At 43.0% G+C, this 17,806-nt stretch overlaps 1 protein-coding gene across 3 annotated transcripts; it reads right to left on the minus strand.

Annotated features, from left to right (window-relative positions):
• Nucleotides 1–806: 806 nt before the first annotated feature.
• LOC110525800 (endoplasmic reticulum-Golgi intermediate compartment protein 2) lies at nt 807–16,783 on the minus strand. Of its 3 annotated transcripts, none has more exons than XM_021606234.2 (14): nt 16,421–16,783; nt 9,592–9,743; nt 9,165–9,273; nt 8,866–8,912; nt 8,585–8,652; nt 8,348–8,388; nt 7,918–8,019; nt 7,681–7,776; nt 7,414–7,469; nt 7,143–7,241; nt 6,656–6,753; nt 6,388–6,550; nt 4,211–4,290; nt 807–1,350 (listed from the first exon to the last, which is right to left on the minus strand). In XM_021606234.2, exons 2-14 carry the CDS (start codon nt 9,698–9,700, stop codon nt 1,273–1,275), a joined length of 1,146 nt encoding a protein of 381 aa, XP_021461909.1. In that variant the 5' UTR covers nt 9,701–9,743; nt 16,421–16,783; the 3' UTR covers nt 807–1,272. The 3 variants fall into 3 exon arrangements, with proteins under 3 accessions (XP_021461909.1, XP_021461908.1, XP_021461907.1); XM_021606233.2 differs by lacking the exon at nt 16,421–16,783 and adding an exon at nt 14,555–14,577; XM_021606232.2 differs by lacking the exon at nt 16,421–16,783 and adding an exon at nt 10,070–11,353.
• Nucleotides 16,784–17,806: the final 1,023 nt, after the last annotated feature.

A 17,806-nucleotide genomic window follows, 5' to 3' on the forward strand; every position in this document is an offset into this window, starting at 1 on the left:
ACTTTAAGTAGGATAACCTGCAAAATCGGCAGTGTATCAAATACTTGTTCTCCCCACTGTATGTGCACCACGTCATTGCTCTCGCGCTCTGCTGTGTGTGCATGATGCACCTCTTGCTAGCTGTCACTCATATGGCGAGGGGCTGAAGCTCACTGGCTGAACTTAAATTGGTAGGGGGCAGGCCCGTGTGAGGGAAAATAGCACAGCACAGCTTCCCGAAAAAGTTGCTTTCAAACTAGGGATTTCGTGGCTAATTGAGGTAAGACAGTAATGTTGCATGTATGAACTACACATTGATACATCCAGCCCAAAGCGGGAGGTTTAAAATATATTTAGTAGTCCCAAAGGCACAAGGCAGCGCGCCCTTCTTGCTGAGAATTCATCAGATCAGGCCACACTCCAACTCATTCTCCATAGTTTTTCCTAAGTATCTCCATCCATGGCTAATTTAAGGAAGGGCCCATTTTAGCTAGCTAGCTATCGGAGGACAACACAACGAGATGCAACAATTTAAGTTTCTGTCAGGGACGTATGCTCTCATTGGGAAAATTGCCAAAATTGAAGCTGGCTTCCCTTGACACTTTTTTTTGGTGTGCCAGGACCATTCAGTGTTTAGCTCAACGCTGATTGGCAAATGCTCACCGGCTTCCCTTGCCTTCAATGCTACGGGCAGCAACAATGTCATACTCGTTTGGACCAGACAGTATCAGATAGACGGCCTACACTTAGAGACAGAGGGGCGCTGTTTCGGAAAATTATGAAACACTAAGGCAAAATTGATTTATTTTTTTTATTGATTTTTTTTGGTGGGGGAAGCCTTGCTTTCTTGGCATCCATGAATTGGGATCCAATTCACACGAGGGATTTTATTTGTCCCCCTCCCCCAATATTTTGTTGGACAAAATGACTGTAAAAACACCAGAAAATCAGCTTCAAGTCATTTTAATTTTGAAAAAAATAAGTTCCAAAGTATTCCCACGCATTATAGAGAGATATGTGATCGTAAGCGAGGTTTAAAATGATTATTATTCAGGTCAATTTACAATTATGTTCCCGCCCCCTGACCATCCGCTCAAGAAAAAGAAAAAACCTTCCTGTAGTTTTTTGCTCCAACCCTAATCTAGAGCACCGGATTCTTAATAATTAGTTGTTGAAAAGCTGAACCAGATCAGTTAACTGGGGTTGGAGCGAAAGCCTACAGGAGGATAGCTCTCAAGGAACAGGGTTGGAGAGCCCTGATCTAGTTGATGATCCCTGCCCTAGGGAGTCCTGTCAGTGGGTGTGGTTTTCTGTAGCTTCCAGGGGTGGGGCAGGGGCTTCGTTTTTTACATGGTCGTCCAGCAGGCCCATCTGAGAATGAGAGAGGGAAAACATTAAAGTACACTGAACTAAAATATAAATGCAACATAACAATTTTAAAGATTTTACTGAATTACAGTTCATGAGGAAATCTGTCATTTGAAATAAATTAATTTGGCCTTAATCTATGATTGGGAATACAGATATGTATCTGTTGGTACGGCTGTGGTGGTCATGAAATTTTGTCAGCTGGTGATTGTCAACCAAATAACTGTCATTCTCACGGTATTTACCATTAATTAACAAACACAGCCTACAAGCCATTTTAAAAAGTAAACAGGTCTTAAACAAGTCTAAAGGAGCATGATATGAAGAAAAGAATAGCCTACTCTGAGTTGTCATGTTAGGTCCTGGTGTGGCTATGCCAAATGGCTGTGGGTTACACTAGTTCATTTAGCAGACAATATTTGCTTATAATTCCATGGCATTATTTTATAGTATGAAGAATAAAATATCAATATTTTGTCAATCATTTGAGGGAGTGCGCACAAGGCTTATTCTATGTTGAGCGGCTAACAAGAAATATATTTGAAGTCAGAAGTTTACATACACTTAGGTTGGAGTCATTAAACCTCAGATTTTTTTTGTTGTAGACCTCCACAAGTCTGGTTCATCCTTGGGAGCAATTTCCAAATGCCTGAAGGTACTACGTTCATCTGTACAAACAATAGTACGCAAGTATAAACACCATGGGACCACGCAGCCGTCATACCGCTCAGGAAGGAGACGCGTTCTGTCTCCTAGAGATTAACGTAATTTGATGCGAAAAGTGCAAATCAATCCCAGAACAACAGCAAAGGACCTTGTGAAGATGCTGGAGGAAACAAGTGCAAAAGTATCTATATCCACAGTAAAATTAGTCCTATATCAATATAACCTGAAAGGCCACTCAGCAAGGAAGAGGGGCACACTGTTCCAAAACCACCACAAAAAAGTCAGGCTACGGTTTGGAACTGCACATGGGGACAAAGATCATACTTTTTGGAGAAATGTCCTCTGGTCTGATGAAACACAAATAGGACTGTTTGGCCATAATGACCATCGTTATGTTTGGAGGAAAAAGGGGGAGGCTTGCAAGTCAAATCATTTGTTATATTTTTTATTAGCGGCCGTCACTCCGATTTCTCCCACAATTGCATAGCCTACAGAAATGTAGCGCAACATGAGCTCTAATGAAGTGTTTGATTCGATTTTCAAACTCATTTGCATTGATGTCAGAGTGATTAGAGGGATAATAGAGTGCTGAGTACCAGGCAGTTAGCAAGTTTGGTAGGCTACTAATGACCAGTAGCAGCATCAGAGCTTGGAGAAGCCTAATTACCGTGACTAAACGGTCATGTGGAATGACTGCCTTCATGACGGTAATACAGTCACCGTAACAGCCCTTGGTCACCGATATCTTAAAAAAAGTAGGGAAGTGGATCAGAAAGGGACCACCCTTTGCATCATGCAACTCGACATCTTCGAGTTGATCAGGCTGTCGATTGTGGCCTGTGGAAGGTTGTCCCACATCTCTTCAATGGCTGTGCGAAGATGGGAACTGGAACACACCGTCATAATTCGATCCAGAGCATCCCAATCATGCTCAATGGGTGACATGTCTGGTGAGTATGCAGGCCATGGAAAAACTGGGACAATTTCAGCTTCCGGGAATTGTGTACCGATCCTTGCAAAAATGGGGCCGTGCATTATCATGCTGAAACATGTGGTCATGGCGGTGGAGGAATGGCACGACAATGGGCCTCAGGATCTTACCACGGTATCACTGTGCATTAAAATAGCCATCAATAAAATGCAATTGTGTTCATTGTCCGTAGCTTATTCCTGCCCATACCATAACCCCACCATGATGCACTCACCCACTCAACGCCATTCATGCTGTCTGCCAGGTACAGGATTAATCCACGAAGAGCAGACTTCTCTAACGTGCCAGTGGCCATCAAAGGTAAGCATTTGCCCACTGAAGTCGGTTACGACGTAGAACTGCAGTCAGGTCAAGACCCCGATGAGTACGACAAGCAAGCAGATGTGACGGTTTGTGCAAACCCACAATTTTATCAGCTGTCCGGGTGTCTGGTCTCAGATGATTCCACAGGTGAAGAAACTGGATGCGGAGGTTCTGAGCTGCCGTTGTTATACGAGGTTTGCGGTTGTGAGGCCGGTTGGACGTACTGCCAAATTCTCTAAAACGACGGAGACGGCTTATGATAGAGAAATTAACATTAAATTCTCTAGAAACGGCTCTGGTGGATATTTCTGCTGTCAGTATGCCAATTGCATGCTCCCTCAACTTGAGACATCTGTGACATTGTGTGATGTGGTTTGTGTAATAATCATGCTGTTTAATCAGCTTGATATGCCACACCTGTCAGGTGGATGGATTCTCACTAACAAGGATGTAAACAAATTTGTGCACAAAGTTTGAGAGAAACAAGATTTTGTGCGTTAAGGAAAATTGCTGGGCTCTTTTAATTCAGGTCATGAATTAGGACTCCTACATGTTGCGTTTATATTTTTGTTAAGTGTATAAAAAAAAACGTGCAGTTTCCCAGAAACAGATTAAGTCTAATCCTGGAATAAAATGCACTTTCAACAAACGTGCTTTAATCTCTGTCCGGTAAACCACCCCTTTAAGTTTACGTTTATTTGAATGTGTTTTCAAATTAAATAAGCAGTAGTGTAGCATGCGATGAGAAAATGAATAACCAACGCTAACTACTGTCCAATTCAGATATTGATCAAAATACTTATGTTGAGGGTATCCTATATGCTGCGTCCTGTATATATTTACTTTAAAAAAAAGAGTCAACAAGCTTGTGACAAGCGTGTTTGACTTGATGTGTTAACTTGCCTCCCGGGGTTTGTAGACTCCTAGTTGGAGGCGACAGCAGATGACGTCCACCAGGAAGCCCACCATTCCATGGATCATACCTGTATGGAGAGGACAGAGAGAAGTATTAAGGCTTCCAAATGAATCAGTTCGGCTGGCGCCTAGACAAATTCGAACGAGGGTACTTGCATACTCCCTTAAAAATACATTCACTTGAAAAAAAAGTAGAAAATTGGCAATAGTACTGTTTTTCCATTTTGAGACGCCGCAGCCAGCATATACTTGCTCAAAAGAGTCCGAATTAATCTAAGCTAACGCAAATCTCATTAATTTTGGTGTTTTGCATAGATGTTAGTTGCTCAATCTAAGATGTTTGGTGCAGTATTCCTCAAAAAAAAATGTGCATGAAAACTAGTCGTCTCTTGTTGAACGACAGACTTTATTGAAGAATCCCTACTTTCGACCATTCACCGACAAAGGGGCGTAGACTTCGGCTTGTCTGGAGAATTTTTTTTTTTGAGAGACAGCCCCCCCCAAAAAAGCATTTCCCGAAGTCCAAAACGAACAAAAAGTTGTGATAATATACAGTACCAGTCAAAAGTTGACACACCTACTCATTCAAGGGTTTCTTTTTTAAAACTATTTTCTACATTGTAGAATAATAGTGAAGACATCAAAACTATGGAATCATGCTGAAACCCATAAAGTGTTAAACAAATCAAAATTATTTTAAAATTCTTCAAAGTAGCCACCTTTTGCCTTGAGCTTTGCACACTCTTGGCATTCTCTCAACTAGTTTTTTCCAACAGTCTTGAAGGAGTACCCACATATGCTGAACACTTGTTGGCTGCTTTTCCTTCACTCTGCGGTCCAAAATCATTCCAAACCATCTCAATTGGATTGAGGTCGGGTGATTGTGGAGGCCAGGTCATCTGATGCAGCACTCCACCACTCTCCTTCTTGGTCAAATAGCCCTTACACAGCCTGGAGGTGTGTTGGGTCATTGTCTTGTTGAAAAACAAATGATAGTCCCACTAAGCGCAAATCAGATGTGATGGCGTAATGCTGCAGAATGTTGTGGTAGCCATGCTGGTTAAGTGTGCCTTGAATTTAAAAAAATAAATAAAATACAAATAAATAAATCAGACAGTGTCACCAGCATAGCACCTCCACCTACATGCTTCACGGGAGGAACCACACATGGAGATCATCCATTCACCTACTACGCCTCTCACAAAGACAGCGATTGGAACCAAAAAGCTCAAATTTGGACCAAAGGACAGATTTCCACCGGTCTAATATCATTGCTCGTGTTTCTTGGCCCCAAGCAAGTCTCTTCTTATTATTGGTGTCCTTCAGAAGTGGTTTCTTTGTGGCAATTAGACCATGAAGGCCTGATTCACGCAGTCTCCTCTGAATAGTTGATGTTAATGTCTTACTTGAACTCCGAAGCATTTATTTTAGGCTGCAAGCTGAGGTGCAGGTAACTCTAATGAACTTAACCTCTGCAGCAGAGGTAACTCTGGGTCTTCCATTCCTGTGGCGGTCCTCATGAGACAGTTTCATCATAACGCTTGATGGTTTTGTATACCACCGCTACCTTGTCACAAAACAACTGATTGGCTCAAACACATTAAGGAAAGAAATCCCACAAATGTACTTTTAACAAGGCACACCTGTTAATTGAAATGCATTCCAGGTGACTACCTCATGAAGCTGGTTGAGAGAATGCCAAGAGTGTGCAAAGCTGTCATCAAGGCAACGGGATGCTACTTTGAAGAATCTCAAATATAAAATATTTTGATTTGTTTAACACTTTTTTGGTTACTACATGATTTCATAGTTTTGGTGTCTTCACTATATGCTACAATGTAGAAAATAGTCAACATAATGAGCAGGTGTGTCCAAACCTTTGACTGGTACTGTATGCGCTAACTCTCCCGAACTGTTTAGGCTGGGAAGGAAGGGACTACCTGGACCTTTTCCATTGCACAACATTTTTTTACGATGTGCCCTAATGATAATGACCCAGGTGGACATACTTGGGGTGTTTTCCCTAGGAAGCAAACGGGACAAAATAGGGAGGGGCTAACCTTAACTTGTCCAATAAGAGACGTGTTTTTGTTGCAAAACATTTTGCAACATTACACACTACTGAATACACCCCTGTACACTTGTTGCCAGCTGTGTGTGGGTACCTGTGGTGGAGAAAATGCCTCCGATGATGCCACAAAGCCTGACGAGGAACCTCCACAGGGGCATGTGCTGCTCGGTGACTTTCACCATCAACGAGCTGATGTCATACTTCATAAAGATCCCAGATACTCCGTGGCTGCCCACCGCGTGGTTGATCACCCGCTCCTACACAAACAGGGTGAAACGATGACGATACACCCACACTTTCAGTTCATCCACACACACAGCATAGACCTTGTACACTCAAATAAACACACATCCTGGACCTACCCTTTCGGTGACAGAGTACTGGTTTGTGTCTGCTGAGATCTGGTAGGTGTTCAGTTTAGTGGGCACTATGGTGATGAAGTACTGAAACATCTGATTATCTGACGAGGATCAAAGGAAAACAGTCCATACATTAATATATATTCTTTAATGAAGGATGAAATTAACAAAGTTACAATTCCTATACAATGTCCCAATTTCTTCAGAACATGTTGAGGCAGACAAACTACTTCCCCAAAAAACCCATGACTTATATGTGCATTTAGGAAGCCTGTCATGTAGCCTGTTTGATGTGACGTGATAAAGCCTTGGGTTTAAATACTATTTGAAATATTTCCAATGCTTTGATAATTGACTGGAGTGCCAGGTGTGTGGGGATTGCACTTTTGGAACTTTTCTATTGAGCTTGCCTGTTACAATGGAAACAATCAAGCATGGCGTCAGTATTTGAATGATTTGTACCCAGGACTGACTGGGTCTTTTTACTTACGGTCAGTGCAGACTTTCTCTGTCCCGTCCAGAGGGTTGATGATCCCTGGGATCTCCTCTCCGAACGACAGATGGTCGATGCGATGGGAGAAGTTGTATGCTGTAATCAACAACAAATCAGAACAATCATTAACTCCAGGTCTGTGGATATCGTCAGGTTTAAATGTGTTAACTCAATTGAAGACATCACATAGTTCCATCATAACTTACATTTGTTTAGGATGTTTTTATGTATCATGTATGGGAGTTAAACTCTAAACAAAGAAACTTACTATCGTGGCTGACGAGGGCCGCTAGATGGGCGTGGCCTCTAGGATGTGGGATAGCCCTGTAGGTGATGTGAAAAGGTCAAGCTTGCGGAGACTCCTCCCACATAGGGCATGATAACTCATATTCTAGAGTCAAACATCTAGGTCATGTTCATTAGGCACCCAACGGAGAAAACAGACAAACAGGGAGGGACAACCTGGAAACACTCATTGTGTTCATTAGGGCACACTAGCTAGAAGTTAGTTGTAGAGAGAGGAGCGGTGACCTACTTGCCCACAGTGATGTGGAAGTTGCCAGCCACCTTGTTGACATAAAGATGGCCGTGTATCCTGCAGGCCGCAGGCGACTGGGAGGGGCTGTCCTCTCTCGAAGGAGAATAGAGGGGAGGAGAGTCACTTCAATAACATAACCGTAATCATTCAATACAGTTTATCAATTACTTCAATACCTAACTTCACTCAAACACACACACTGTCACAGCAAAACTGTATTATTTTTTTCCAGACCTGGGAGGAAGGGCGGTGGGGGATCCTTTCAGGACTGTCTTGAAGATCACATCCTGCAGCGAGTGTTCCTCCCTAAGACGGTCCTGGATCATCAGCAGAGTTCTGGGGGAGAAAGGGAGATGAGTGAGCAAGGGAAAGGTTAAACACGGGAGTGTTGTAGAGGGGAGTCACTATATAGGAGTGAGAAGTTATAACAGATGGTCAATGGATAGCCTTCACTCCACCATACGGTCTTTACTTTATTAGGTTTATTTGACAGATATTATGCATCATGATCAAAATGTGTGAAAATGTGCCACATGTAGCCAACCATCTCATCTTTTGCTTCTCTGTATGCAACATTACCATTTTAGTTGTGCATGTGCAGATGCATTCTGGTGGTGCATTTTTATACTGTCAGGAGACATATCTTGTGGCTGATATATCTTACCTGTGCCACAGCCTTTGCTGAGGAGAGAGGTCAAAGGTGACCTGCAAGGTGACCGTGGGAAAAAATATTAAGAAAGGGCATTGTCACTGGAAAGATATTATGATGAAATTTATGGAACCCTGAATTCTCACCGCACTTGCATCTTGTCATTGTCAGGTTGTCATTGTGTCTTTACTGTTCTTAACTGACTGGCCTGGTTAGGCTGCTATAGCAGATACCAGACAGAGTCATACTTACTGGCTCATAATGTAGGCCATCTGAAGCTACCATGGTCTCTGCCAAGTCTAGGACATCTGCACCTACAACTACATACAGCCACCCAGACAAACAGCAAATCAATGATTAATATAATCAATCAATATGACATGATGGAAGAGACGGGCAGCCTAGTCAATGGCTTCATACAACACTACTGAAATGTTAATTCTACTGCTGACAAACACAATCACATTATATCCTAGATGTCCATGTCTAGGCCTAAATTGTGAGAGCAACCTTCAAACAGTGTAAATACTTACATTGACACCTCATGGCAACTGTGATGTCTATGTTTATTCTTAATTTACTGCAAAAGAGAGAAGATTGTGTTAGTTAGCCCTATAGTGCACTTGGTATTTCCCTGCTGACGTTGCCCAGCTAACTCAAAAATGATATGCCAGACTGTTGCGTTTGTGTTCATTAGGCACCAAACGGAAGCAAATGGACTGAAACTGGTAGGGACCAACTAACATTCACTTTCCACTGCAAAACACTTTTAAAAAAATAATCTCTTTGGTGACTAATGAACATGACCATGGTCTTGAGAGTTGATTTTTACCTGGAGAAGTCTTTATCAACTTCATACTCATACTGCATCCATGTGTCTCGATAGACAAAGAACTCAAGGAAAGCCAGCAGAGCCATGGCTGTGAAGGCTATCAGGGACACTGAAAAGACAGCAAAGGAGGAGTGATGTAGAAGGCCAAGTTTACAACTGGAATAGGCTACTCATTGATTAAAATAAGCAAACAGGTACATGACTATACTAGGGTTGGCCTAGATGCTCTGTTCTAAACTTTGCCCTACAGTATATGTTATTGATTGTCCATTGCACTTATACTACGGTTGACATCGTTGATGGACTCGAGGTGTTGGGTTACTCTTAATAGCATACATTAATTTAACATTTTACAATGTATCCAATCTATAATTTTAATAATAGTTTATTTACAATTCATATTTACATTGGCTAGTTAATAACGCACCTGTTCCCCCACTGGCTGTGGTTTCCACATAGCTCTCTGGAACCTTAGGGAATGCATCCAGCTCCTTCACCAGGGTTAGAGCCTTCTTCCGGGACACTAGTCTCCTCATCTTGTTTGGGGCAAGCGTCCACTGGATCCCTCATGCATTAAATCTTTAAGTTCAACATAGAAGTAAACTGTGTTATATAGCCTAGCAATCTTATACAAATAATGTCATATCCGAATACTTTTAACAGTGGCCGCTTGAAAGGACTTTATGAAAACGATATTTCCTCTCTAGCAAACAAGAATGGCAAGTTTAAACCCTCCCATCTGTTTCTGGCCACAGGTATGCAGAATATTCTGAGCCACCACCTGGCACTTTTTCCATTCTGTTTGCCTATTGACGTTTCCCAGCTGACTAGAAGCTGGTAGTTAGCTAGCTATCTTGGCTACCGGTAGCTATCAAACCCGGCTGTGTATTTTATAATAGTCATACTTCGGTCGTTACTGTCTCGGGTGCCCATTCATTTTCGCCATAGAGGGAAATCCGATTTTTGTATCAATCCATTGTTCTATGCTTGGTTCAGGATTGAAACATCTGGATACTGCGTTAGTTGTTGCAACAAAAAAAAACTGCCGCTGGTAACCTTTGACCTGGTGTACTACCATAGACGTTTGAGTAGAGTGCATTCATTTTGCCACAGTGCCCTCTGGTGATCAACAGTAAGCAGACTGACTCCGCCCACAGACATCCATTCTTCTTCGGTGGGGTTTATCGGCGGTTGGCATCCAACGTTATGGTGCATTACCGCCACCTACTGTTTTGGAGTGTGGGCCAGAGACAGGGAGAAACTAAATCCTACCTGCCAGCCCCATTGCTCTTAAAAAATATAAAATATTTGAGACTATATCTAATGACGTTCTACTCAATATACTCTTTAAACAAATGTTCTGTATCCCCTTCTCTCTCATACTAGATCTCAACCTCTCTCTTTCCCTCCAATAATGTCTGCACTGTATCAATACATGCTCCACGGTCTGTTTCCTGGCAATACATTTTCCTGTTAGATACTTTCCTATCACATGTAAGGTCTTATTCAACTGGCTGTGTCCCACCATTAATGTTGTAAATATTCTTGCCGCTCTCCCCTCCCCAACTTTCCTCTGTACTTGAAATAAAATCTTGCCCTTAGTATCTCTATTCCACTGCTCCTACCATTTCTCCACCATCACTCAGGCTTTTTGCCTCTGCCTTGCTCATTGAATCTACCACATCAACATCCCGACTACTTAGTGCTTGTTTAGCCAGTACATCAACTGCCTCGTTCCCTTACACTCCCACATGAGCTGGGGCCCATGTAAATATTATCTGTATACCCATTTGTTTACTCCTGCCATGGGTTTGTAGCGCCTCATACAGCAGGTTGTGTCTGCTACGTGATATAAAAGGACTGGATACTCCTTAGCACTGCACATGAATCAGAGCAAATAACTACTCTTTCTGGCTTAACTTCCTCCACCCACTGCAAGGCCAACAGTATGGCCATCATCTCCACTAAATATACAGCCAGCTGATCTGTAATACGTTTCCTGACTCTCCCCCACATTCCTGCACTACAAATGCTGACCCAGTACATCCTGTCCTTGGATCTTTTGAACCATATGTGTAGACGGCCACAAAATTCTGATACACAGTATCCAGATGTCTCTTAAACCAATCAGATAGATCAACACCATCCCTATCTTTCTGTCATCTCTCCAACACTTCTAGATCAACTACTGGAGGTGGGAGTAGCCATGGTGGATTTACAGGAATAGCTACCATTGGACTAAACTCCCTTCCATACAATCCCATTTCCTTCGCCTGGGTATTACCCACCCACCCAAAGCTTGTGTTCGGTCTTCGCTCATGTTCTCAGCATGCCTGTAAAATCCGTTTTGCAGGCTGAGACACCCCATGTCCTTTTAGGCGGACCCAATAATACATTGCCAGCTGCTGTCTCCTAATCTGCAATGGCATTTCCCCCATCTCCACCTGTAGTGCAGCCACTGGGGACGTCCGGAACGCCCCACTACATATTTAGAGTCCTTGCCCGTTTGACATCTAGCCTTTCCAATGATGTCCGGGCTGCCGAACCATACGCTATACTGCCATAGTCTATTACAGATCGGATCAATGCAACATACATGGTCCTCAATGTGGCATGCCCAGCCCCCCACTCCTTCCCTGTCAGACAGCGCAACACATTTAGTATCTTCTTACACTTTCCCACCACTCTCTCAATGTGTTCTGCCCAGGCCATTCTAGTATCAAAGTATACCCCAAAGAACCAAAGGCCTCCACCCTCTCCAAGTGTCTCCCATATAACCTCAAGCATAACTTATCTCCCACCTTCCTCCTGGTAAAGAACACTGTCAGTTCTCTACAGAGAACCTGAATCCCCACATTAATGCCCACCGCTCAACCTCATAAATTGCTTCCTGTACCTTCCTGACTATATATGGTACATTTCCTCCTCTCTTCCATAAGGCCCCATCATCTGCAAATAACAACCTCCCAATATCCGGCTGTACCTGAGAGTAAACATCATTGATCATGATTGAGAACAACAGAGGACTAATCACGCTCCCCTGCGGTGTACCATTATCCACCATGTAGCTGCCTGATAGAGACTTCCCCACCCTCACCTGGATAGACCTTCCAAACAGGAAATCCTTTATCCAGTTGTACGTTCTTCCTCCTACCCCATAATATCAAGCTTGATTAACAACCACTCCTTCCACATCATATCACATGCCTTATCCACATCAAAAAAATACAGCTACAACACTCTCCTTGTTCATCTGAGCCTTCCTGACCTGTGCTTCTAAGCAGAGCACTGGGTACATTGTTCCCCTACCCTTCCTGAATCCGCTCTGATGTGGCAATACTGACCCCCTGCTCTCCAGGAAGTAAGTTAGCCTCTCCGTTATCATACACTCCATAATCTTAGTGATGTTAAGGCTATTGGCCAATAGCTTGTTGGCCTCGTTGGGTCTTTCCCTGGCTTCCAGATTGGTAGATTCCAGATTCCCTGGCTTCCACTACTGCCTCCTTTCAGCTGCCTGGTAGTTTCCCCTCCTCCCACACTCTGTTGTACAACACCAATATTTTATCCAGTGCCTCATCACTAAGATGGGCCAACTTAACATAGCACACCTCATCTTTCCCAGGTGAAGTTAACCCAGCCTTACCTATTGCCCTTTACACCTATGCCATTGTAAATGGTGCATTCAACACATCATTTACATCCTCCCTCCTATCCAGCACTCCAGGATGCTCCTCTCTCGTTCTCTCTCTCCCCCTCATCTGACAAATTTGCCTAGCTATGCACTTGGACAAAGGCTTGGGCCATCATCTCTGCCTTCTCCTCATCTGTTACTGCCACATCCTTCCCACTCGTCAACACTGGAAATCCCACTCATCCTCTGAATCATCCCCATACTTCTCCCACTGGTGTCGCCCTTCCAATGGTGTCACAGAACCGACGCCAACATGACCTCTGTCTGACGAATAGTTCTCTTCACCAGCGCCTGCTTATACTGAATCAGATGTTGGAAGTTATGTGTCCTTTTCAGCACTCTAAATTAGAGGTCGACCGATTATGATTTTTCAACGCCAATACCGATAATTGGAGGACCAAAAAAAGCCGATACCGATTAATCAGACGATTTTTATATATATTTGTAATAATGACAATTACAACAATACTGAATTAACATTTTTATTTTAACTTCATATAATACATCAATAAAATCAATTTAGTCTTAAATAAATAATGAAACATGTTCAATTTGGTTTAAATAATGCAAAAACACAGTGTTTGAGAAGAAAGTAAAAGTGCAATATGTGCCATGTAAAAAAGCTAACGTTTAAGTTCCTTGCACAGAACATGAGAACATATGAAAGCTGGTGGTTCCTTTTAACATGAGTCTTCAATATTCCCAGGTAAGAAGTTTTAGGTTGTAGTTATTATAGGACTATTTCTCTCTATACCATTTGTATTTCATATACCTTTGACTATTGGATGTTCTTATAGGCACTATAATATTGCCAGCCTAATCTCGGGAGTTGATAGGCTTGAAGTCATAAACAGCACAATGCTTGAAGCACAGCAAAGAGCGGCTGGCAAACGCAGGAAAGTGCTGTTTGAATGAATGCTTACAAGCCTGCTGCTGCCTACCACCGCTCAGTCAGACTGCTCTATCAAATATCAAATCAAAGACTTAATTATAATATAATAAACACACAGAAATACAAGCCTTGGGGCTTTAATATGGTCAAATCCGGAAACTATCATTTTTGAAAACAAAACGTTCATTATTATTTCAGTGAAATACGGAACCGTTCCGTATTTTATTGAATGGGTGGCCTCCCTAAGTCTAAATATTGCTGTTACATTGCACAACCTTCAATGTTATGTCATAATTATGTCAATTTCTGGCAAATTAATTACCGTCTTTGTTAGGAAGAAATGGTCCTTCACACAGTTCGCAACGAGCCAGGCAGCCCAAACTGCTGCATGTACCCTGACTCTGCTTGCACAGAATGCAAGAGAAGTGACACAATTTTCCCCAGTTAAAATAAATTATGTTAGCAGGCAATATTAACTAAATATGCAGGTTTAAAAAATATATACTTGTATATTGATTTTAAGAAAGGCATTGATGTTTATGGTTAGGTACACATTGGTGTAACGACAGTGCTTTTTCGCGAATGCGCTTGTTAAATCATCACCCGTTTGGAGAAGCAGGCTGTGATTCGATGATAAATTAACATGCACCGCATCGATGATAAATTAACATGCACCGCATTGATTATATGCAACGCTGGACAAGCTAGATAAACTAGTAATATCATCAACCATGTGTAGCTAACTAGTGATTATGTTAAGATTGATTGGCTTTTATAAGATAAGTTTAATGCTAGCTAGCAACTTACCTTGGCTCCTTCCTGCACTCGCGTAACAGGTGGTCAGCCTGCCATGCAGTCTCCTCGTGGAGTGCAATGTAATCGGCGTCCAAAAAATGCAGATTACCGATTGTTATGAAAACTTCAAATCGTCCCTAATTAATCGGCCATGTCGATTAATCGGTCGACCTCTACTCTAAATGCCCTGTTCCTACTCCTCACCATTGCCCCACACTCCTTTGTCCTCCACGGGACTGCTTTCCTCCTCCTCCCTGAACTCTTAGGTATAGCCTCAGTAGCTTTCCCCACTAACGCTGTTCTCACCCAGTTATTCATACTATCCACTTCCCCTCTCAAATCCACCCGAGCCATCACCCGCTCACTTAACTCCTGAAACTGATCCCACTTGCCCTTTCAAACACCCACCTGCCTACCACTAACACCTCCTCCTCCCTCTGGCCTACTGTGCATACTATGGGGTAATGATCACTCCCTACTGTCAACTCCTCCCAGTCACAGATTCCTGTCATCACACTAGATACCCGAGAGGTCCAATCCAAACTCTTTCCCTGTAACTACATCAATCCTAGTCCCTCGGCCATCATTCAGGCACACCGGATCTTTAACTTCTATCAGATTTTCCATCACCTGGTCATTTCCATCCATCCATCCACCCCCAGAGCGTGTTGTGGACATTAAAATCCCCACATATTACCTTACTTCTATCCTGGCCCTCCACCATCTCCAACTCTTCTAGGTCTAATACCTGACACGTATTATAGTAGTTCACTACCATCTCTCCTCTCAACCACACTGCCACCACCACATATTCCTGTTCAATACCTTTACCTAGCATCCTGTATGGAAGTCCTTGCTTTATGAAGGTGGCACATCACCCCTACACCTCTGTCCCTATGTGTTATAAACTCCACATTCGGTTTGAGTCATGTTTCCTGCACACAAATCACATCAGGCTTAGCTGGCATATCCACAATTGAATTATTTAACCCCTGCCCATTAGCCAACAGGCTTGGAGCATTCCATTGTAGTACTACCATCATAATTAAGATCCAGTAATACAGGACTCCACCCTCGGCTGATTGAGGTCATCTTGAACCTCTTCCCATGTCAAGCCTGTCATACTCAGATGTCTCCCAGCAGCACCCACTATTCGCTTAATCTTCTCCGTTTCAGACTTTACTTCAGCGGTGCTGTTGATAACTCCTGCTATGAACGTCACCAGCTTTCTCTTATCCATGTATACTATATCGCCACCCACCTGCCCCGTAATCCCCATCTAGATGCTCCTACCCATCTCTCTCTTGAACCTGTATCTCTCTGGACCTGAACCACCCTCACTGCCTCCACATAAGACACCCTTCTCTCACTTGTTGCACCACCACTGCCTGCTTCATAGCCTCACACACACTATATGCCACATTATGAGCTATGAACTATGGTTCATTTATTTTGGAAGTACCTGGTCCTTGAAGTGTAAGAGTATAGACGGGCTATCTGCTCTAACTCCACCCCTTATTGCTTGCAATCTATGAACATTCACTAAAACGCCTCCTGTCAAATTGTCCCTTATCTCTTGAATGCTAACACTCACGGGCACTCCTGTTATCACCCCTTTAATCCACTGCTTCCCTGCTTGATCACTCCAGCTGCTCGACAACACCTTACACTTACTTCCCTATTTGCTTCACTCAGAGCTTTTTCCCTCTGCGCCATTTCATTACAGAACACCAACAAACTACCATCTCTTAACGCTTTAGCATTGACAACTTCCCCAGCCAACTCTTTTATCACAGCCGTAAGTCAACCTTATCGGACTCATCGCCCCTGCTCCCCCTTCCTCCCTAAACTTCAGAATCACTTTCTGCTCCTCCTCACCTCCATGCGTCTTATCTTGCCCTCTCTCGGCACTTTCTACCTCCGAACTGCAGCTAGCGTTAGAAACTATGTTGCTCTCCTCAGACTTCCTTTTCTGCCTCCTCTCTGCCTCCAAAGACCTCTCGCTCCCCTTCAAACCCCTACTCCCTTTCTCTCCCGCTTTCTTTTTCTCTTTCTTACTCCCTCCTTTATTGTACCACTATACTCCATACTTTCTTCTCCTACCATCCCTGACCCAATCACAACACAGCTGTGCCGAACCGCCGCCACACCGAGTAAAGTTTGATTGCTTGTTTTTCCGCTAATTCTAACTGTTAACACAACGTCGCTTCCGTTTAGCTTGCAAAGTGGAAAACAACCCTTTATACAGTAGCGCCTCCCCGCACGCCCCACAGACATCCACATGAGTGCCCATCGAAGTCATTCCATGAAACATGTGAACATTGTAAATTACAACTAGGCCTATTTGATAACCAACTTTTCTTGACCGTTGTATTCCTGTCATTGGTCAATTTGCACATAACTCACCGGGCGCACACTGGTTGGATCAACATTGTTTCCACGTCATTTCAATGAATTTACGTTGAACCAACGTGCAATATATGTTGAATTTAGGTCTGTGCCCAGTGGAAAGCTACTATAGTTATACAGTACAGCTACCAGAGGCGCAACTTTCACTGGGGACGGAACATGCCCCCCCCACATTCTGAAATTGCGTTTTTGTCCCCACTAGTTTAATAATTGGAATGTGATACAAAATGGGCTATGGTTTGCTTTAGGACCATGCGGACGCCCCCGAGTGGTCGGGTCGGCTGTTTGGAGTGTTTATCCGACTGAATAAAAAAAATATATATATATATCCTCCCTACTTCTAAAACCGAAAGTGCGCCACTGATAGTTACTATACTTTGCTCTCCCATTTCCAAGTTTTCAATGTTTTCCTATTGAGGTACTGTAACTAAAGATGGTTTAGTATGAAGAGTATGAAGTATGAAGATGGTTTAGAAACTCTGCTTTAGCCTATGTTTTGTTAGGTTTAGTCATAGAGTTGTATATAGGACTTTTGTGCCCAAAAGCCAGTTTTAGTATGGGCAGTGCCATTGAGGACTTTCACCATTTTGAAGTAGTCAACTGGGTGAGACCACTGAGATATTTATGAACTGGAGATCGTTTCCAAGATGACAGACTGTTGTTTTCAACGTAATCCACTCACGGTCGCATATGCTGTTTTGTGGTGGTTGCCATCTGCTAAACAGAGCCGATAATGTCTGCACACTCAGTGCGCACTGGAGTAGCAGCGACATCATCATCCAGAAACACGACAAACATTGAATGAATATAACATTTTAATATCTTCAGCTGTGAGTGATGGGAAAAAACAAGCAT

This window comes from Oncorhynchus mykiss, chromosome 6 (genome assembly GCF_013265735.2).
Source record: "Oncorhynchus mykiss isolate Arlee chromosome 6, USDA_OmykA_1.1, whole genome shotgun sequence".
NCBI classification, from domain to species: Eukaryota; Metazoa; Chordata; class Actinopteri; order Salmoniformes; family Salmonidae; genus Oncorhynchus; species Oncorhynchus mykiss.